Here is a 21,263-nt window from a genome sequence, read left to right as displayed (position 1 = left end):
TGAGGTGTGATCTCTTTTATTGGACCAACTTCTTTTGGTGAAAGATACAAGTTTTTGAGCTTACAGAGTTCGCAGACCCGAGGAAGTGCTCTGTGTAGCTTGAAAGTATGTCTCTTTCACCAACAGAAGTTGGTCCAATAAAAGAGATTACCTCACCCCCTTGTCTCAGCCCATTAGGTCTTCTCCTGATCTCTAATAGTCAGAGATCGGCTTAAGCCTCAAAATATGCTGTGTGATATCCTTAAAAAATGTTTATTGTTAATTATAATTTCAGATATCCCCTGCCAGTCCCTTAAGGGAGTGGCTGCTCCCAGAGGGAAAGGACCCCTCACTCAGGGAGAAACCCTAAGAGAAACCCTTCTTGCTGCAGGAAAGCAAAAGCAGCAAAAGAGAAGCTGCCTCTGTCCCCTCTTACAGTAATAACTACACGCTCCGCAGTTACTGAGCTCATGCCTGTGTCATCACTTCGGGGACAATGCCTGCTTGTGCTAATCCACCAAGAAGGGAGCCACAAGGTCACACGACACTGCACCAATATAAGGAGTGCCCATACCCCAGGCACGGTGCGGCTGCACTATCAGTGGTGTCAACGCTGATGCCGTCCAGGCTCAGGGATGCGTGTCATTGTCAGCTCAGTGGCAAAACCCCTGAGACCCTGATCGGAGCATGGGTGCAGCTGCATTGTTGCTAAACTATGGATAGGAGTGGTCAGTGTCCCATGGAAAAAGATTACAGGGCCATGCAGTTGAAAAGCCAGTGAGATCCTGTTTGATTACGAAGGGCTCGTTGTGAGTGTTGACATTTTAAGTCGGTAAGTTTTGTCCTCCCTTTTCACTGGTGTCTGATCTCATTACACTCCTATTCTGGGCTAGGTTTTTTTTAGTGTTGAAGGATCCCGAGAGCTGCTGTTGCCACATCTGTAGATATTTTAGTATCTAAAGATCCCCGAGGCAGTAAGAACGCCATGCCCATTCTTGCACGTGGCAGGATCAAAATGTCCTGCTGTAGTGTGAATGAGCATTTCAGTATCCGGCAGTACAGGGAACCTAAATACGCAGTTATTGATCCACAGATTTTCAATGCATGCGCCCTCCAGCTCTCACCAGAGACATTGTAATATCAGCTTCCATCCCAACAGATTGTAAACTGCTCTACAGTCTGTGTCTAACAGAGGTCTCCTCATTCCTAGACATGCAGCCACTTCTGGGCAGGAAACATAGCAATAGCGCTACTTAACAGGAAATTTAGTGGCCTGGGCACTAACCTATGATTTGGAAGACCTGGGCTCAGTTCCCTGCTCTACCACAGTACTTCCGAGTGACCTTGGACAAATCACTTGGCCGTTTGTGCTACCATCCCCATTGCACCGATGGGGAACTGAGGCACAAGTCTTGCCTTGCAAGAGTGATGTGAGGATAAATACCTAAAGTGTCGTGGGCTGTCCAGATACGCAGTGCTGGGGGCCAGATCAGTACTTGAAAGAATAATGTATTGAATGAAATCACAAGAAGAATTTAGGAAGACAGATGGTAATTATTACCTGAGCTAATATCAGCCTGCTGGCTATATTCTAACACATTTTCAAAGGGTTTTTGGATCTTGCATAACCACAGAGTCTCAGGAACTTGGTTTTGTATCTCATCTGAAAGCTGGTACTGCTTGCATCAACAGTGCCTGCTAAGCCCAAGTTTGGATTTTGGGCAAGTCTACACTACAAAATTAAGTTGACCTAAGTTACGTCGACGTGCAGCCACTGCGGTAATTAAGTTGCTTTTGCACATCCACATTATGCACCTTGTGTCGGCGCTGTGCGTCCTCATCAGGAGCGACTGCACCGATTTAACTGCCAGTGTGGGGCATTGTGGGATGCTTTCTGAAATGCAGCAACAGTCAGTGTAAGCAATGCAGTGTCTACCTCACTACATCAGCTTAAGTGCTGTGCCTCTCACGGAGATGGAATTAGTAAGCCGATTGTATTGGGTGAGTTACATCGTTAGGAGCTACATTTTAGTGTAGACACTTACAGAGTTAGGTCAACATAAGCTACCTTACATTGGCCTAACTGTAGAGTAGACCAGGCCATAGAGTCCGAGCTTAAAAGGAGAAAGTGCTACCCACTGAGTCAGCATTGCTACTACACTTCCTGCTCCGTCTGCACTTTCTTTGAAGGAGTCTTTTCTCCAAGCATTTGATCAGATCTGACCCTGCTTAGTCTGCAGTCTGACAAGACCTTTCTCCAGCATGCCATGACTTCAGTCCCACTTCAAACATTAACCATCTGGTTACAGAATGTGAAGAAACACCAGGATGGTGTACAGCTGCCGAATTTTGCACGGTTTACTTGGATTGTGCTGAGGCTTTAATTTCTACAAGTTGAAGTAATTGTGTAAAGAAAGACCCCCCCCACACACACACTTGTAGCAGAGTATCAGAAAACTCACTGACAGACACATCCACACGTCTTACCATCAAATCAATGAGCAACATTCTGAGAATCCAAAATTTGATCAGTATCACTGTGAAGTGTATGTATTAACAGTATATAAGGAATTACGGATACTCATTGATATTAGGCTGTACAGTCTGCCCAGACAGGAGGGAATGTCACAGCTATCTACCTGTCCCTTATGTAAATTTAGCCTGGTGGAATCAGAAATGATTGAAGCCCCGTTTACATAAAAATCATACAGGGGGATCAGAAGCCCACAGGAAGGGGAAGACAGCATGAGCTCATCCCACCTCTTGAAACAAGGTCATTGAACTTTGGAAAATACAAGTGAGAAGAGAAGCCTTGTTTGGCATCCATCCCTAGACAGACACATGAGGCCAGAGCTCTTGCAAGTTGGGAAAGATAGGTCCTTCAACCAAGGGGGGCATTGAACTGAATATAGGTGAGAAACCTACTTAGGCAAAGACCGTACCTTGTTAGATTAAGCTTTAGACTTTTAGATGCACTTTTGTTTTGCTTCCAGCCCTTTCTAACGTCATTCTTTTTACTTAGCTCCCCTCACCTATGCCCTATTATTAATAAATGTGTTTTATTTTTACTATAAACCAGCTCAGTGCTGTGTTTAAATAGAAGGTGCCTTTTTACTCTAGGGAAGTTAATAAGCTCTGATGTACTTTTGTGTCCTTCAAGGACCAAACACCCTTATTCCTATGAACTGTCCAGGAGAGGGCTGGACATTACAGAGCACATGGTTCTGCACGTGGGGAGGCTGGTTGTGAGCATTCCAGGACAGCAAGGCATTGTAAGGTTACAAGGCAGACAGTCTCACAGTCCCTCATGGATCTGGGTTGCCCCCTGAACCCTGTCACAAATACATTAAGAATAATCATTTAAAAAACCCCACCACCCCCAATGAAATGAGAGAGCTGGGTGAGCGATACCTTTCTGCTCTCGCTCGCATTTTCTTTTGCAGGTTAAAATAACTCAGCTCCCCAGACCATCTTAAAAATCATCCAGACTTACCGCTAGTGTCCACTTGGGTCATTAGTTATATCTGCACTTGGAGAAACAAAGCACAGAGTTAGCCATGACTCTAAGCGTCTAATGCAACAAAGCAGTACTCCTATCAGCTTCTATAGCCATGTTGTACTGCTATCTTTTTGTTACGCCTTCTAGGTAATTAGTGCTGGAGGGGAATCGTATAGAGTTTGCTCAATTTATGTGCTAGCACACATCTCAAATATTTTGAGCCTCATCAGTATAGTTTATCCAATTGCTACCAGAATATTAACTCTGTATTTCTTTTTAAATACCCACTCAACTAATGCTAAATTGCAGTGATAGCTGTATAGGTGATTTATGTCAGCTATAAGGACCCTCCATAAGTAGTCACCAGTCAAATAAATGCTTGCACCAATATGCTATTACAGTGAGTGGCTGATTGCCCGAATATGAAGGAAATGGTAATACCGCTTATTCAATTAAATGTATTAGCTTTGAAAATGTCTCTGCTTGTGCTGCTAAAGCTGTAATGGTCTTGAAGGAGAGAACATGTAGGTCTGAATTCTCACATACAGAGGAACCTGTAACTCCATGTTTATTGTAATTTTAAAAGACCGTATCTGTTATGTTCATGACCATAAAAACACAAAAGTTAAATACAAACATGAAATACCCTGTGGGAGGTTGTAACGTAACACTACTTAAAATCAAGAACCTTAACACACAAGAACCAAAAACAGAGAGAGACAAAGCAGACTGCTGTCTTAGGCAGAAGGCACAACTCAACGCCATCTTCTTCTAGCCCGGCTTTTTGTAGACTGAGTGCTGTTAGATCCAAATCACATGCTTCCCTTCAGATCCTCCTATCCTGCAAGTAGGACCAGAAACCCTCTGAGAATTTTAAGTAATAGCATATAATTTTAACACATTTTTCAACACACCATAATATCCAGTCTTAACCAGCTACAAGGAAACCAGAATGAAGTGAAAGGGTCATATTAGCAGCACTTTAAATTATGTAGCTGCTTGTCTGGAGTGTTTGATTAATGTGCAGTTGGGACCATGCACAAGGGAAGAACAATATTAATGGCAACGTAATTCTGCCTTACCCTCAGGCATTATCTGAGACCTCGATGAGTTCTTATTTAAGCGCAGCATACTCGTATAAAACCTGCAATGACACCTCTACGCTTCCCAAATAGTCATATGGCAACTGTGCGAAAAGGAGTGTGTGCAAGCATTTAATAGATTATGAGGAAACATCTCTCAGTCTTGCCATCCAGAGATGCTTGACATGCCCCAATGGGATAGCTCAGCTGTGAAGACCAAAAGTAAAACCCTAGCCTGTAAATGCATCTCTGACAACTTTACGGTTCCAAAACTCATCGCTTCTGCCATCTCCAGATTAAACCTGACATTCCGAAAGATGGGTAATAATTTGCTTGGCAGAGATTCCTGGGTTCCAGGTTTAAGATAATACAAAGCTAACAAAGATCAAAGGGAAATATATAGCCACATTTGTTGGAAAAAAAGATTTCAAGGTATTTCAATTATAGGCATTCTTCCTAGCCAGTTTATATTAAGATTTACCAACTGCAATGCCTGGCACTCATGTAGTTCTTTTTGTCCTGAACAAGGCTGGGTATGTAATGTTGCGTTACTGTCTCTCAAGTTGGACTCCCCAAATCACTAGTCACTTTTGAATATTTAGACCAGTGTTTAACTGGCATGTCTGTGGCCTTTTACAGTAAGTGACCCAGAACGTGCTGTCATCGCTTCCCATGAATAATTGTGTGGAAGGGAAAAATCCAGGTGAATCCTACCACCTCTCTGCGAAAGCGGCCACAGAGGAGGAAGGGTGAGTGGCACAGATCTGAGATCTGCAGGATTTGCCTTCCAGGCCCTCTGTGCTGCTCTGAGATCCTGCTTTGTAGCCTGGCTTGCTAAGAAGCCGTGTTGCTGCTGTTCGCTGATCTCTCCTATCTGGGTCCTGTCCCCATCACATGCACCCCCTACGCTGCCGTGCAAGGCGGGAGGTGTTGCTGAATGAGTTGGAGTCACTTGTAGTTTCTCATAGGTTAATGGCTCACAAACGCAGCTGGTCCTTGGAACCATCCCGCCTCTTCTAGAAGTGTGACCCCCCCAAAACATACACTGTGCGCCTACAGAGGCACCCACAAGCATGGGGGAAGGGAGAGGAAGATGTTTGTTTGGCTCTGCTGCTCCCTTTCCATGCGTGTGGGCCAAATCTGCGCCAGTCTCCTACATCAGGCGATCTGTCTTGGGGTCTGTCTACAAAACCTGTGGCACCAAGTCTCAGCGCCTAGATCAGCTGACTCGAGCTCGCAGGGCTCGGGTTGGGGGGGCTAAAAATAGCAGCAGCGATGTCTGGACTTGGGCTGGAACCTGGGCTCTGAGACCCTCCCCTCTTACGTGGTCTGAAAGCCTGGGCTCCAAGCCCAGGCTGCATGTCTACACTGCCATTTTTCAGCCCCACAGCCCGAGCCGGCTGACCCAAGCCAGCTGTGGCCATGCTGCAGGTCTTTTATCACAATGTTTTATCACAATGTCACTTAGGGTTTTATGATGCTATAGCATCTGAGCCCCTTCCATGTAAAATCAACAGTAAAGTCCTTAGTGGATTTTACTGAGTCTCTGACCTTTCTTCCTTTCCAGGGTCAGAACTCCACTTAAGTGAGGCTAAGGTTTTTGTTTAGTTTCTCCCTTGTGCATCTAAAATCAGGGATGCTGTGGTCCTATATGCCAGCTTGATGACTGTATCATGATCAGGGTGACCAGATGTCCCAATTTTATAGAGACGGTCCTGATATTCAGGACTTTTTCTCATATAAGCGCCTATTACCCTCCTCCCCATCCCGATTTTTCACACTTGCTATTTTGTCACCCTAATCATTCTCTATTCAACTAGGGAGATTGCACACCAACCTGTCACAAGAAATGCTCATCTCTTAGGAAATAGACCTGTCTCTGCCATTTAAGCCTGTTTATTGTAGGTATCAACTGGGATTTACTGTTCATAGCTGCTGTTTTGTTTTAACTAATGCACCGTCATCACCAGCTAGACTGTGTGAACAAATGGATCCATAGTCTCGTGATGTGTTTGTATCGTGCTAAGTGGACTGTGGCATTCCTAGCACTTTGACTGAAATAACAAAAGGGCTCTAAGCTACGATTTGCTTTGGGAATACCTATGGAGAGGTCTCAGAGCCATGAGAACATGCTGACCTGTGATTTCTGCAGTTACCAACAGTGCGGAAACACAGCCCTGTTTCTTGCTGAAGTTCTCTTCTTCCTTATCTGTGATGTCATCCGGATCGTCACTCACACCTCCATCAGTTCTGCTCTCCTCCTTTGCCTCCTTCAGCTTCTTCCATTGCGTCTGTCACTGTTAATGGCAGAGAACATGCCTTAATGGCAGACATGCCTCTGTCCGTGCTCCTTTGACCAAGACATCGAATGGGGGTTGAGGATCCAGGAATTCCTTCTTAGAACTGAGAGCTGAGATTTCTTTTGTCATGGAAAATTACCACAAAAACGAACAAAAACAATGATTTTCATCAAAATTTGCCCCTAAAAAGATTAACTTTTTGGCAAAAAATTGAAAGCCAAAATATTTTGATTTGGAAATTTTGCCAAGGTGCCTCATAGGACTTATAGTTCCAGTGCCTCATGTTCCAATCTCCTTCATAGGCCAGACTCCCTCGCCAGATTACATCTCCCATGATACATCATGGTCTCCACTCATGGTGGGAGGAGGTAGCTGCATCATGGGAGTTCCTGGCAATTGTGCATCATGGGATGTATAGTCCATCTGGGGAGCCTAGCCCATAGAGGAGAATACAGACATGAGGAACTGAACTACAGCTCCCATGGGACACCATGGTGAGATATCCAAATGGAAATGTTTCCGTTTTGGGATGCTTGGTTTTTATATACAATAATAATCTGTGGAAGCGGACATTTTTAGCAACAACAACAAAAAAAAGTTTTGCTGAAAACCAGTTTTCCTTCAAAAAACAGTGTTGACAGGAAATTTTTGACCAGTCCGACTCCTTACCCTTCACTACCTTTCATTAGAGGCCGACAGTTTTGGAGCTGTCTGCGTGAAATCACCCAACCAACAATCCATGAATCAAATAATAGAGTTAAAAAAAGAAGATTTATTAAAGAAAGTGAGAAAAAAAAAATCAGATTAAAACAAAAACAAACAGCTTTGCACAAGATACCTCATCAGAACATCTTGTACCGGTCAGTAAGGCAGGCATCTTTAGCTTAGCTAGAGAGGAAAGAAAACCTTACATCTCATGAAATCAATCTATTGCCTGACTTCCTTCGTCATGCCTGCCCAAGATAGCATCGCCCCTGCCTGGCAGAGATCTTTCTTCTTTTCATCATCCACCCAGCAGGTCTTTCAGGCCTTTCATCTAGCTCATCTCCACAGTGCTAGAGTCCATTATCATATGAAGGTCTAATCAGGTGTGCAATCTGGAGGAAACTAACTAATCTCAGTTCCCCATACATCATTCTGCTAGCATCCCCGCCTCTATAGCTCTGGAAGGTTCCCACACTTTTCTGTCTCCAGTGTCCCCAAAATATCCTTTAGAAAGCAGCTACATATAATAGGTGTCTGCAGACCTTTGCATTCCTCCCTCCTGGGGAAGATGGTCCCCTTTTAAATGGTTGTTATTTTAACCCAGCAGATAATGTTTTGTCGTCTAGGTAGGCTCCATTCCACATTTTTTGTCTGGGTTTTAAAAAGTAATTTACAGCCTTTAGCTTTTACTATAATTTTGTTCTCTACTAAAAACATAATTGATTGTCAGCTGCCAGCCTCTCTGTGTGTGCCATGTAGACTTTGGTTATAAACAGTAAAGTGCTTTTTATTCTCTTATTTTGATCAGATTTAATCACCTCTTAAATATGAGTCTGGTTTGGAATATTGGTTTGGTTTGACATTCAGCAGGATCTATACCTGTCTCTCTCTAGGCACTAGAAAGAATTGTGTTTTGAGTTATAAATGCAGCATCTTTGAGACATGGATAACCTGCATTTTAATTTCACCGAACACACACATTTTCTTCTCCTCTGCACTAAGTAGGAAAGGTCACTGTGTCACTTAAATACCATTTCACAAATTTAGAGCATGTTTTTCTTTGAACTTAAACATGGACTTTCAGGTGGGCAGTAAGAAGTAACTAGTGATCCATCACTGAAAAATGTGGGTTACAGATGACTTTCAAGATAGGTATTTGTAGTTTTCCTGGTCTGTGCTTAAGTCTCTTTGTGATTGTTGATGTTTGTTTAGAGTTAAAAGTACCACTTCCACACTTAGGAAGATGTTAGTGAAAACATACCCCCTTTTCTGCTAAAAAACAAACAACCCACCCAAAATAAAACAAAAAAACCTCCAAACAAACCCAGATTAAATTATCTCCTTTTTGGGTATCATTTCTTCTCACAGTTGCTCAGCACAACGTCACAGTGTGAGGAACCAGTATGAGAAGGAGAGGTTCCGCTGAAAAATATCCTCCAAATCATCATTCATAACAACAACAGAAAATGCAGGAAGCGTGTAGCTCTGTTCCATGTGGATTTATGCCAGAATATATAGATTTTAGTGTGCCTGGATTGGGCAATGATTCTTTAACTGCTATTATAAATTAGCTTGTTGGGCAGTTTGTAGGGAAAGGATGACCCTTTGGGTAAGGCTGTGGATACAAACTCAGGCCCCATGTTCTGGTCTGTTCTGTTCAGTTTCCTATGCTGTCCTCACCCCTGTACTATCTGAATGCCTTCCAGTCCTCCAGTAAGCGACATGACTGACTTAACATAGAAAGCATAGAAGAAGACAATTTCTTACACGTGTGGTCCAATTTCTCCCCCATCCTCTGTTTGTTTTGGTAGTTTTACTCTGTGCCTATGCTGCTCTGTGTTTCTTTTGGTGAAAGCAGTTGGAAGAAGCACCCTGTGTGCTCAGAGAGAAGGGTGGGGAAGTTTGGAATGGTCCTTAGCTCCCGTGGGAGTTTCTCCACAGTCTCAGACTGGCCCGAGTCTTTATTTTACACCTACCTGGCTGCAGGCCTGCCAACAGGAGTGGGAGGGGGGAAGGGGTCAATTGCCCAGGACCCAGTGATTTAATAGGACCCGGGAGGATGGGATAGATCCATGGGTGGTGGGTAAAGCTTCCCCTTGGGGATGCTAGCTCCCCACGCCCCCTTTTCCACACTCCACCCCTTCTCTGCCCCAGGCCCCGCCCCCTCCCCCACTCCCCCACTAGAGCTGGTCGTCGCTCTCCCTGGGGCAGAGTGGAGGTGGGGGCGAGGCCTGGGCCAAAGTGGGGGTGGGGGCGGGGCCTGGGGCAGAGTGGGGATGGCATGTGGGCAGGGCTACGGGTGGCAGAGGTGGGACGGGGAGCCAGCCTCCCCGAAGGGAAGCTTCACCAGCCGGCCGTGGTCGTAAACCTCAGCCCTCCCTTTCCAGGGGTCCCATTGACTGTCCTGCCCCGGGGCCCTGAATTGCTGTCGGCTGGCCTGCCTCTTCCCACCCCACGCCGTACTCAGGCATGGGCCGCCGGCTGTCCAGCCCAGGGGCTAAACAGACCTCCCCTCCCTTCTCCAGGCCTGCGCGAAGCATTGTAGTGGAAGGAGGATACTGGAATTTCTTCCTCGGGGTAGGACATGGCGCCGTCAGCATAGACCGCTCCTCCGGGCAACCCCGAAGAGCTGGTCCGGCCCGTCACAAAGACCATCCGTGGCTGGGATCTAGCTGGTGCGTTAACGGAGGGGCTGGCTGACAGAGCTCACACACGCGGCACAGCCGGCCTCCGTGGTCACTGCTGTGGGCACATTAGAGTTGAACTTGGTTTAGACGTGTGTGTTTTTGTGGGCAGGGGGGTTGTGTTCTCTGTAGGGCTTGTCGAGGGCGGAGGGAGCTGGGACGTATGCTCAGAGGGGGAGGTGGGGGGGCTGAGGCAGTGGTTCCCAACCTTTTTGGCTCGAGGGCCACAGATACCATTTTTTGCAACCCTGAAGGGCCACCAGTCTCCGCTAGCCCCCCCCCCCCCCCGCCCCCCTCCCAGACAGACAGAAAGAGTTCAGCAAGGAGATCAGTGCTCCCCTCCCTCGGGCTCCAGCAGGGACCCCAGCGCCTAGGGACTCAGGCGGAGCACTTTACCATTCCCCTGCTACGGCCAGGGGCAGGGCAGCGCTGATCTCCCATCCTGGCTACAGCAAGGAGCCTGCACCGGTCTTGTAGCCCCGCGGCAACGCGCTCCGCCTGGGTCCTTAGATGGCTGCTCCCTTCTGCAGCCAGTGGGAGGGGAGCAATGGGCCACTTTGAAAGACCCCGCTGGCCACTTTTGGGCCACGGGCCACGGGTTAGGAACCACTGGGCTAAGGATATATTAGCTGACTGGGAAGGTAGGTTGGTGGGGAGTGAGGGAGGTGAGGTTGTATTCTCTGGTGGGTGCATTAGGAGATGGGGCAGGGTCATATCCTCTGGTTGGTGCATAGGTCAATAAGGGGCAGGGTTGAATTCTCTGGTTGGTGCATAAGGAGGTAGGGATGGGGCCATCTTCTCTTGCTGGTGCATAAGGAGATGCGGCGGGGTCATATCCTCTGGTTGGTGCATAGGTCGATAAGGGGTGGAGTTGAATTCTCTGGTGTGTAGGGAGATAGGGGTGGGGTTGTATTATCGGGTTGGTGCATAGAGAGATAGGGGTGGGGTTGTATTATCGGGTTGGTGCATAGGGAGATATGGGGTGGGGTTGAATTCTGTGGTTGGAATAGCGGAGGAGTGGACTTGTACTGTCTGGCTGGATTTATTTCACTACCAGAGTGGCTGTTGCTCAAGTTTCTATTTTCAGTCTGATTTTTGTTATTCCTTGTTTCCTTGGAACAGAGCTAAATCTGGGGGAAGATGGCTGGAGGCCTTTCAGGTGGAGGCGTTACAACCTCTGTTGTCTTTTTCTCACCCTGCATAGCCCTAATGACTTCTAGTAGCAAAACTCTCCTGAAGCAGGAGGTGGGCTGTGGAGCTGTCTTTCCTCTATTCACTTTGATTTTAAACTCGCCCCAGGTTCTGGAGACTTTCCCTGCTGGTGCTCTCGCTTTGCACAGGATGGGCTATGGTAAGTAAATACAAAGCGTGGAGCACACCCGTCCTTGCTCCTTTGAGGTGGAAAGAATCTTGCTCCCTGTTTCTTTTGAAACCTGGTGCTTTGCGAGGCGACCTGATCTTCCACGTTTGGAACTAGCTGGTTTCCCTGCCTCAAGATTTAAGTTTTCTGCCAGCTTTTGCTACTCCAGCCAGAAGCATTAACATTCCATTCTCTATGAGGGCAAGAGACTCCAGGTCCTATCAGGCCAGGATTTCTGCGTCTGCGCTGCATTCGGCTGTCTGAAGCTGCTGAAGTCAACTCAGCGCAGGTTGGAGAAGAGAAGGGTGTGTGGGGTTCTGCTTGCAGTGCACTAAGGACTTTTAACAGGGATCAGTGACTTGCTTATGGATCTAGTTCAGCTAGAGATCAGCAGGAAACACATGGATGCGGTTCGAGATTCAAATAGAGATGCTTAGGTTAAATCTATGGTGGCAGGGATGGGAGGGGTGTCCTCTGCAGAGTGTTACCGACGTGGACTTCTCTACCCCAGGAGACACACTGCTAGGCTACCACAAGAACAGGGACAAGGCCTGCATCTGGCTACCCGATGAACTATGTTTATTCTTGTGCATATGATTAGGGTTGAACCATTGACTGAATTTGCAGTTGAGAAGCAATTCCATCCTCCTTCCAAAGACGTATTGGCAGGGCCTGGATTGTGGGTAGCGGTGAGGGTTATTTTACCATCCCCTGGAACGCTGGGTGGGGATCATCTTTCAGGGACAGCTGCCCACGTCCCACACAAAGAACCGTTCACCATTGCTGATAGCCATTTATGGACCGTCACTTCTGTGCCCAAACCCCTTTATTGCAGGGGATGGAGAAAGGGGGGTTGAATTCTTCCTTTTCACGGTGCAGTTAATTCTCTTGGGATGAGGATTCCCAGCAATGCAGCTCGGAAGAGCTGGTGCTGCTCTTCAGCCGAGTGTGTAGATCCAGTTGTGGTAAACACATGTGCTAGCTGGAAGTTTTACCCTCAAATTTTTAAAGCCACAAGGAGCTATGAGAACCTCCATCCCATATAAAAAGCCCTAGAAAATTGCCTAGCCTCATTTTGGTGGTCATTTTGGTTCAAGGTTGCACTGCCTGCATCAGCAGCAAATGCCAGGTCTACACTTAAAACATAGGTCAACATAGGCTCTGAAAAATCCACACCCTTGAGCACCATAACTATGCTGCCCTAACCCCCAGTGTAGACAGAATGCCTCTATGAGCCTAGCTACTGACATTTGGCGCAGGGGAGGGTGGAGTTCCTACAATGACAGAAAAACGCCTCCTTTCACTGTAGTCTATATCCTATGGTATAGCTTGGGCATCATCAAGTATTTACAAGTCTGTTCAATGATATTCTTAAGAAAGAAAAAAAATGCTGGAGGAATGGTGTAAAAGCTTTGTGGTATCCATTTTTAGCACTGTGCTCTGATTATCACCCAGTTAAGCCGATTTTCCATGCTATGAAAGTATGGGAGAAGATTAGTGAAAAGTGTCTGCATGGAACCGTTGAAATTTGGAAGGGTTTATATGGATTTATGCCTTGACGGCCTCTACAAATCCTCGTGCAGAAGTTCAGAGAAAAGAACTGGCAACTGGAGAAGGTCTTTGTGGACTTGGAGAAGGTGTACGATCATGTACCAAGAGAATTAATTTGGTGGAGTTTGCGACAGGAGGCTGTGTTTGTCTTATCCAGGATACATGGGATGGAGTCACTGCCATAGTCAAAACCAAATGGGGCTACAGCAGAGAAGCCAGTAAACATTGGCCTGCCCCAAGGGTCAAAATGGAGCCCTTTTTTGTTTGCGGTTGTCTTGAATGTGATAAAAGAGAATATATGAAGGGACCTGCATTGAAATATCATGTTTGCTGATGACTTAGAAGATTGTAAGACCCGGAAAACCAACTTTGAACAGTGGCAACACAGCTTTGAGGAGGTGGGACCCAGCGAGAATGCTGGTAAGACTGAGGCTATGATAACTGAGAGAAGAGAAGCCACCATAAAGGATATCACAGTCAGAGGGCTTAGAGGAGTGAAAGAATTTAAATATCTAGGCTCCGTGGTTGCTGAGAGTAATGCACTTCTGAGTGATGCCCAGCATTGTACCAAAGCTGTTGGTGCAAATGGTGGGAGCTGACCCTGGTTCTCTGTGATAAAAAATTGCCAATAAAGTTAAAAAGTCGTGTATAAAACTGTAATTTGACCCATTTTAATGTATGGAACAAAAAGTAGGCCAGCCTCCGAGAAGAAATCAGTATGCTCTCCACCACGGAAATGAAGATGTTGAGATGGTCAAAGGGTTGGACGCCCAGTGGTAGCAAACACAATTAAATTGTGAGGGGCCCAGTGCGGGTTGCCCTGAGAGTTATATTGGTAGGATCACCCTTGCAATGAAGATGGATGGAAGATGACCAAGGGGGAGGCCAAAGACTCAGTACATGGACTGGATATCAGAAGCCCTTAAAGCAGTGGCCCTGAAACTTTTTACCTCATGCCCCTCCCCTTACCCCTATCTGCACCCCCCACCCGGGAGCTGGGGCCGCGGGAGCAGGGCCACAGTCTGGGCTGGAGCTGTGGCTGGGATTGGGTCTACGGTCATGGTGAGTCTGGGGCTGGAGCTGTGGCCAGGGGCAGGTCTGGGGCCAGGAACAGGGCAGAAATGGAACTGCAGCTGGGCCACAGTCAGGCCAGGAGCCAGGGGCCTCTGCTGGGGGCAGGTCTGGGGTTGGAAGCAGAACGGCAGCTGGGGTGGGGCTGGGGCTGCAGCCAGGAGTGGACCCATGGCCAGGCCGGAAGCCAAGTGCTGAGGGATAGAGTGGGGCTTGGTGGCGCTCCATACTTTGGGGACCTCTGCCTTATAGAGACCAATTTGCACAACAGTTTTGGAAGAAAGCTATAAAAGTTGCTGACCCTGAATTGGGAAGTGGCAAGAAGAAAGAAGAGTCACTACAGTGTCTGTAATGTAGACAGGGTCTCAGTCCTTGTTCAGTGAATAGAATATGCCGTCACTTCTGATATAAACTTGCCTCCTTTCCTGTGATTTGCACTAACATAAGTTTTTTTCTTGCTATATCTTAAGCCATGCTAATCAGAAAATTCCACCTCTGTATGTGGAGCATCTCTGGATAAACCTAAACTGAGTCACTAACTGGCTCAGATTAACCTTCTAGGTCTGAATGGTTTAATAGACTGGTTACATATTAAAGAGGGATTTTCACTTTGGGGAAAATAACTTTTTAAAAGGACATGCTTTATTTGCTCTGTGCTCTCTTTGCTCAGATTGGATCGTTCTCTTTGAACATGCTCTTTTGTCCCTTCCCAACTTTCTCATTTCACTTACTTCTGCAATGATGTATCATAACTGCATTATTTGCTGTACATAAATTAGTAGATGAATCTGCCTGTTGTTTAGGTTTGTGAATCATTTGTGCAATAATTTGATCTCAGCTAATATTCTCTGTGAGTGTTTGTGGATCATTGAATGGAATCAGAGCTTATCGTTTGTCCATGTGATCTGTTTACTCTTCATTAATAACAAATAGTCAAAGTAAACTGCTCTCTGATTGGAGGACTGGAGCTTTTGAAATTGGAAAGTTTTGAATAGTGAATAGCAAATGTTGCATTTTCTAGTACAGATATTCAGATGAATACTCATTGATGCTAAGAATATATGACACTTTGGGGGTTTACAAATGTTTTAGTGAATACGAGTACTCACAAACACAGTGTTGCCAAGTCTCATGATTTTATTGTGAGTCTTGTGATATTTGGTGGGGTTTTTTCGAGCCCCAGCTGCTGGAATCCTGTGATTGTGTAAGAATCTTTTATTTAAAAGTAAGTTTTTAGCCCTAATGGCTGCAAAAAAGAGCTTGAAGATGTGACCTCTCAATGTTTTAGCTCCAGAAGGCAAATAAACAGAACCCAGCATGTATTTCTTTTTAAATCTTGTGATTTTTAAGCCAATCTCATGGTTTTGGGGGTTTTGACTCATGATTTTTGAATGTTGCAGACATCAAATAAGATGATTCCCAGTGGAGTGTACTTACCACGTTTACTAGTGAAAATATTTGAGACGGTCTTTGTGTTATTTCACTGTTGACATTACAAGCAATGGCTTGCGAATAATTGTGTTCAAGCTTGCCTTCATTCCAAGATCTAAATGGGGTAGGGGTGAGAGGTCTGGCATAGACTAAAGCACTGATTAAACAAAGAGCAGAAGTGATTGGGGAAATCTTGAAAACTTCCTTTTAATGGAGGAAGGTGCCCTGTGCTATTGATATGGCCTTAAATGCTAGGATAATAGGATTAAAAAGCGTATTGCATCTTTGTGTCGATATAGAGTGAGTTGAGACAGCAGAGCTGCAATTCGGATTGTGTTGGAAAAGGAGCACTGTGTATGAACAATTCCCAGCTTTGTGATGTTTTACACAGCTTGAATGAATCCTTGTTGAGTAAGAGCTCAGTAGAAAGGTGCCTCGGTCAAGAACTGACTGTCCTGCGTAGATCTCTGACTGTTGTATGAAGAGCTCTTCCCTTTGCTTTTTTAGCCTGCCAAATTCTCCACTCTCCAGCAGTAGCTTCTCTGCCTTTAAAGGTCTTTTATTTCTGAGTCATGAGAGGAGATGGAAAGAAACAACAAGGAGTATGTTAAATGAAAGCACATATTTCACAGGCAGCAGAATAAGGGGGAGTCTAGCAGCTAGAGTCACACAAATCCTCTTGGAGTAAACTGGGTTCAAACACAGACATTTGTATTCTTTTGAGATTAGGAAGAAGAGAATCCCACCTCTAACTGTGCGGGAGTGAAAACACAGCAGCGTCTGGCTGTGCTCCTGTGACATCTTGGATGGAACAGGGGACTTGTGTTACAGTTCAATATGAACTCAAACACTGCAAGTATATCTATTTCTTAGAGGTCTAGCAAGGTGTGAGTCAAAGGAACTATTTCCAAAAAACGTAACTCCTTTAAAACGCTCTTTTTTTCCCCCTCTAAAGAGGAACATACTTAATATACTAAATTATTAAACCAGATTAGATCTGGCTTCAGACGTTTCCTCTGGAGCTTCGCTGCAATTACATTTTTCATGACTCTGCAGTCGCGGTCAGATTGGAAAGAAGTGTGTTACATGGAACTCTCTTTTCTCTCTCTCTTGAAGGTGTTTACAAAACATGGGAAATGTTACATGTTTAACTCAGGAGAAGAAGGGCGGCCCCTGCTTACCACAGTCAAAGGTGGGACGGGCAATGGATTGGAGATCATGTTGGACATACAGCAAGATGAATATTTACCAATATGGGGAGAAACAGGTAAGACCCAGTGTTAACTCCTTTTCTCTCTCTCCAAGGACGTGCCTTGGTTGCAAACACGCTGTAGTAGTTTTGTTCTGTGGGATCCCCTCCATCACTGGAATCCTCTTCTCCCAAGCTGGGCTTAAATGTAAAACTTCTTGAGCTCTGCAAGGAGCTTCACTCTTTTGCAAAAGCAGGTCAAGCTCCAATGTTAGCTCGACCCCCTCAAACTCAGGGACACCAGCGAATGAAGTGGTTCTTGATGCAGACCAGGTTGCTAGCCTGGAAGCATTCCCCAAGTGCTTAGTTGTCTCCAAGCTGCTCCATCACCCGGTAGCCACCGCTATCTTTCAAAGCCTGCCCACGTGTTTGACCTTGCCTTGGGTTCGGGGGTGTTACAGTGGAATTTCAGGTTCTAAATTAAACATCCCAACAAAGGGAAGAGACCCCTGTGAAGTCCTGTCACCTTCATGATGGACACCCAGAATCCTCCAGTGATTCCCATACTCACATTCTTTTCAAAATTCTGGCTATCATTTCACTGACACATTTACCACCTTGATTGACTTGGGCTAAGCCTCACGGTGCTTTTCAGTGGGTGTACTACACAAATCCAGGGCTGCACTCTCTCCAGCCTTAGTTTGGTGGTCTGGGACTCTGGAATGAACTCCTTCAAAAACTAAGGACCATCCTAAACCTTATCACATTCCCCCACTAGAAGTGCAAGGCATATTTGTTTGACATGCTGTCTCTAACAGAAACCCATAGCAACATGTAAATTAAACACATACACTCACACACATAAAACGGGAGAGGATGAGAGAACACAACAGGTGACAGATGTGTAGTCACGTGGCTTAATCCACTCCTGCAAGGTACTTGGATATTAAGATGATGAGTGTGGTGTAAATACCTATATAGAACAGAACAGAATTTTGGCAGAATCCAGTCCCCAGCCGATTTAAAAGCCCGTTCTGAATAGTAAACCTTCTGACTCGAGCTTCTCTTCTTCCTGGATGCTTCTCCCTTCACGGGTGCAATGGATATAGTTCAGCATGTGTTACTCTGTATATTATAAAGAGGTAGGGCCTCAATAATTAGAGTCTTAGTCTACAGTTGGTGCAGAGTTTGGAATGAATCTACCGTTGAGTTTTAAACCAAAACATTTGAAAAACTGGTTTCTTTTCCAACTCCTTCCAAGGTTATAACATCATGGTTCTCTTTCCCCAGCAGTTGTTTGTTAGACCGAAAGCAGAGCATTTGCCTGTGCTTCTCAGATGGCAGAGCAGTTTTGTATTAATTAGTAGGGTGCTGAATGTGATTCAAGGTTTTGCATCAAGGTAGCACCAGCAGTTCCCGTTGTAAGAACCACCTGCTAGCTTTTCGTTAAACACACAGAACAAAGAGAATCGGTTACAGCATTTGAAACTTAAGTTAGGGAAGCTTTTGATGTGAAGAGTTTCACTTGTTCACTTTAGTTCTATAGAATCTTTTAAGAGACAAGACGTGCTTCTGAGACTTTACATGGTATTAAAAGACAGTGTGAACTGTTGGTGGGAGAACAAGACAGAATCATTTTAGATGATCACTTTGGGTTGTTGGCATTAAAGTTCCACCCTATTTCTTTTAAAGACAATGCAAAACAGATGCACACAATTTTCCACACAAAGGAGAATGCAAAGGAAAAGTGCAACTTCTGTCTCTAACGCTTTGTCACAATCTGTCTGCTGGGAAATATGGGCACAGCACACAGCTTTATTAGCCACTCTGAGGCCTTGGCCCTTTGAGCTAAAAGCATTCTTTAGCGCTTTCCTTTTTGTCATTACAGTGGTGTTAGAAAAGGTGGATTTTCCTTGGCTGGCTGAGCCGGGCTCTTATTAGACAGAAAGCAGAAAAAAGGACAGGAAAGATGAGAGACAAGGATTGATAGAAGGAATGTCATGTTTCCATCTCAGGTGGTGTTCAAGATGCAGCTAACCCTAGTGGAGGTTGCGACGTCAGCTGATGCCCTCTCTCTGCCCCAGACTTGATTTGGGGTGGGGACAATGGAGCCCAATGACGTGATGGTAGAGCCCAGGGTCCCAGCAGGGGTGGAGGTGGTAGCCAAAAGGTGATGCTTATTCTCTTTCCTTCCTGCCAGCTGTTCAGTCCAGAAGCTGAGTTGGAACAAGTTGCCAAGTGCCCCCCCAACACACACATACATGCAATGTCCAGAAAGGGTCAGCAGCCTGATCCCATTAACATTACCCAACGAAAACACAAGTCGGGTGATTCCGTATACAAATACTTGCCAGTGCTGCCAGTTCTTGGGATTTTATTACGAGTCTTGCAGTGTTTGGTGTATTTCTTAAACCCCAGCTCCTGGAGTCCTGGGATTAGATGAGAATCCCAAATTTCATTTTACAAAAGGTACGCTTCTAGCCTTTTGCAGAGAAAACCTTGAAGACATGACCCAAGTGTGAGCTAAAGGCTCAGAAACCAGAAAGTAAATACAATGAACCCCAAATGTATTAGTTTTTGAAAAGTCATGATTTTTGAGGCCTGACTCATGACGTTTGAGCTCTCATAGTTGGCAACACGCTTCTTTCAGTTTCTAGAATCCCTCAGCTAGTTGCTAAGCGAACTTGGATATGTCTACACCACATGGCCACAGCTGACCTGGTTCAGCAGACACAGGCGTGGGCTGTGGGGCTATAAAATTGCAGTGTTGACATTCAGCACTTTTGTAACCCTACAGCCCGAGCCTGCTGACCTGGGCTCTGAAATTCAGCGCTGTGGGTTTTTTACCATAGTGTCGATGTATCCCCTGTGACTTCACCAAGAGCTGCTTGTGACTTAAACACGTTGCGTTTGCACTAGCCTTTTTGCTCCTAGCTTTCCCTGACTTTCTAACAGTTTGTACATTGCTCTGGATTCTGATCCGTACCACTGATTGAGTAGCGTTTTGGGATATGCGTTCAGTGCACAAAAAGTGTGTGTTTATGTCAAGAAAGCTATCTCGATGTAAATTCCGACTGGAGATAAGGCACCGTTCTCCAATAGCCCCACAGAATTCAGTGGAACGTAGGATACTGCAGTCAGTGCAAATAAAAGTACGAGCATGTGTTTAGAAGTTGAAATTAACTTCATTACTTTTTCCCCTTTTTGAACCACTTAAAATACAGATGTCTGATCATCAGCTAGGGATCACACTTTCAGCACCTGATACAATCAGGCCTAATTGGGCCCTCTGGACACTACCAAGATATAAATACGAATCACGATGATTAACAGTTGCTGTTACTATGGAAACACTGAACTTAGGTCTTGGCAGGTAATTGAAGAAGTTGATGATTTTCAGATATTTGCATTAAAATGTATTTGGAATTAAATCTGCTCCACTTCTGCGTATTGGGACCAAGCAAAGACCTTCCTTTTCTTAAGAGAAGCTTTGCCACTGACCTTCAGTACACGCAGAACCATTGGGTGTCTTTCTCTCTGCCCCGGCTTCTGGCACATTCTGTTAGACAGGGGATGCCGGAGCCTTAGCCCTGGTCTGCACTACAAACTTACCTATGTTGCTCAGGGTGTGGATTTTCCACACCCCTGCGTGACGTAGTTATGCTGACATAACCCCTGGGTAAACAGCGCCGTGTCAATGGGAAGGCTTCTCCCGCCGACTTAGCTACCACCTCTCAGAGAGGCAGAGTACCTACCCCGAGGGGAGAAGCTCTCCTGTCAGCATAGGTCACATCTTCACTGAGCGTCACAGCAGCACAGCTGCACCGGTGCTGTAGGTATAGACGAACCCGCAGCTAAGCAGGGAGGTGCTTTAATCAGCCTCTTGCTAATCCTACAGAGAAAGGCTTGGCTGTTTTTTCTGGTCCTCCACTCCAGTGAGATGCAGTGGGAAGGTTCGGTCTCATTCCATAAAACATCCAGCCCCTTTCCAACAGAAACAGCCACACGCTCTCCAAACCCAGAGAGCAAATTTCAGGAGGCGGCATGACCGAGCCGTGCCTGCTTTCCAGGACATGACACGCATGGCTTTCCCTCCACAGCACATTCTGGTGTTTTCTCCATCTCGTTCCAGAGGCTGGGACAGATGGGCCCATCTGTGCTCTTCAGACAATCCGCCGCAAACGACTCAGCCAAAGTAATTCCTCAAGTGAATGCCGTTTACAACCCTCAGATGCACACACGTGACTCCTCCTGGCTCTATGAGGCTCTGTGTGTGTGTGTGTGTAACTTACCTAGCAGTGTGTTACAGCCCCCTCCCCCCCCTCTACCGTGGCAGTCTGTTACACCCTTCTCTACATAGGCTGACTCTTTCGCTCACGTGGTGCAACATGCTCTTAGCTCTCAAGATCCCT

General features: G+C 45.8%; 1 protein-coding gene across 4 annotated transcripts in view; it reads left to right on the top strand.

The window, feature by feature from the left end:
• Positions 1-21,263, top strand: part of ASIC2 (acid sensing ion channel subunit 2) — a 900,906-nt gene that overhangs the window by 738,134 nt on the left and 141,509 nt on the right. For all 4 annotated transcript variants that reach the window (XM_067540972.1, XM_067540971.1, XM_067540969.1 and 1 more), the window contains exon 2: positions 16,779-16,929. In XM_067540972.1, coding sequence (XP_067397073.1) covers positions 16,779-16,929 — 151 coding nt within the window. The remainder of the gene's footprint in view (positions 1-16,778; positions 16,930-21,263) is intronic.

Source organism: Emydura macquarii, unplaced genomic scaffold (assembly GCF_026122565.2).
Source record: "Emydura macquarii macquarii isolate MOO-44397 ecotype Brisbane River unplaced genomic scaffold, CSIRO-AGI_Emac_v2 contig_629, whole genome shotgun sequence".
In the NCBI taxonomy this organism is placed as follows: domain Eukaryota; kingdom Metazoa; phylum Chordata; order Testudines; family Chelidae; genus Emydura; species Emydura macquarii.
The sequence above is the reverse complement of the archived record's forward strand: the minus strand, read 5'-3'. Positions and strand labels throughout refer to the sequence as shown.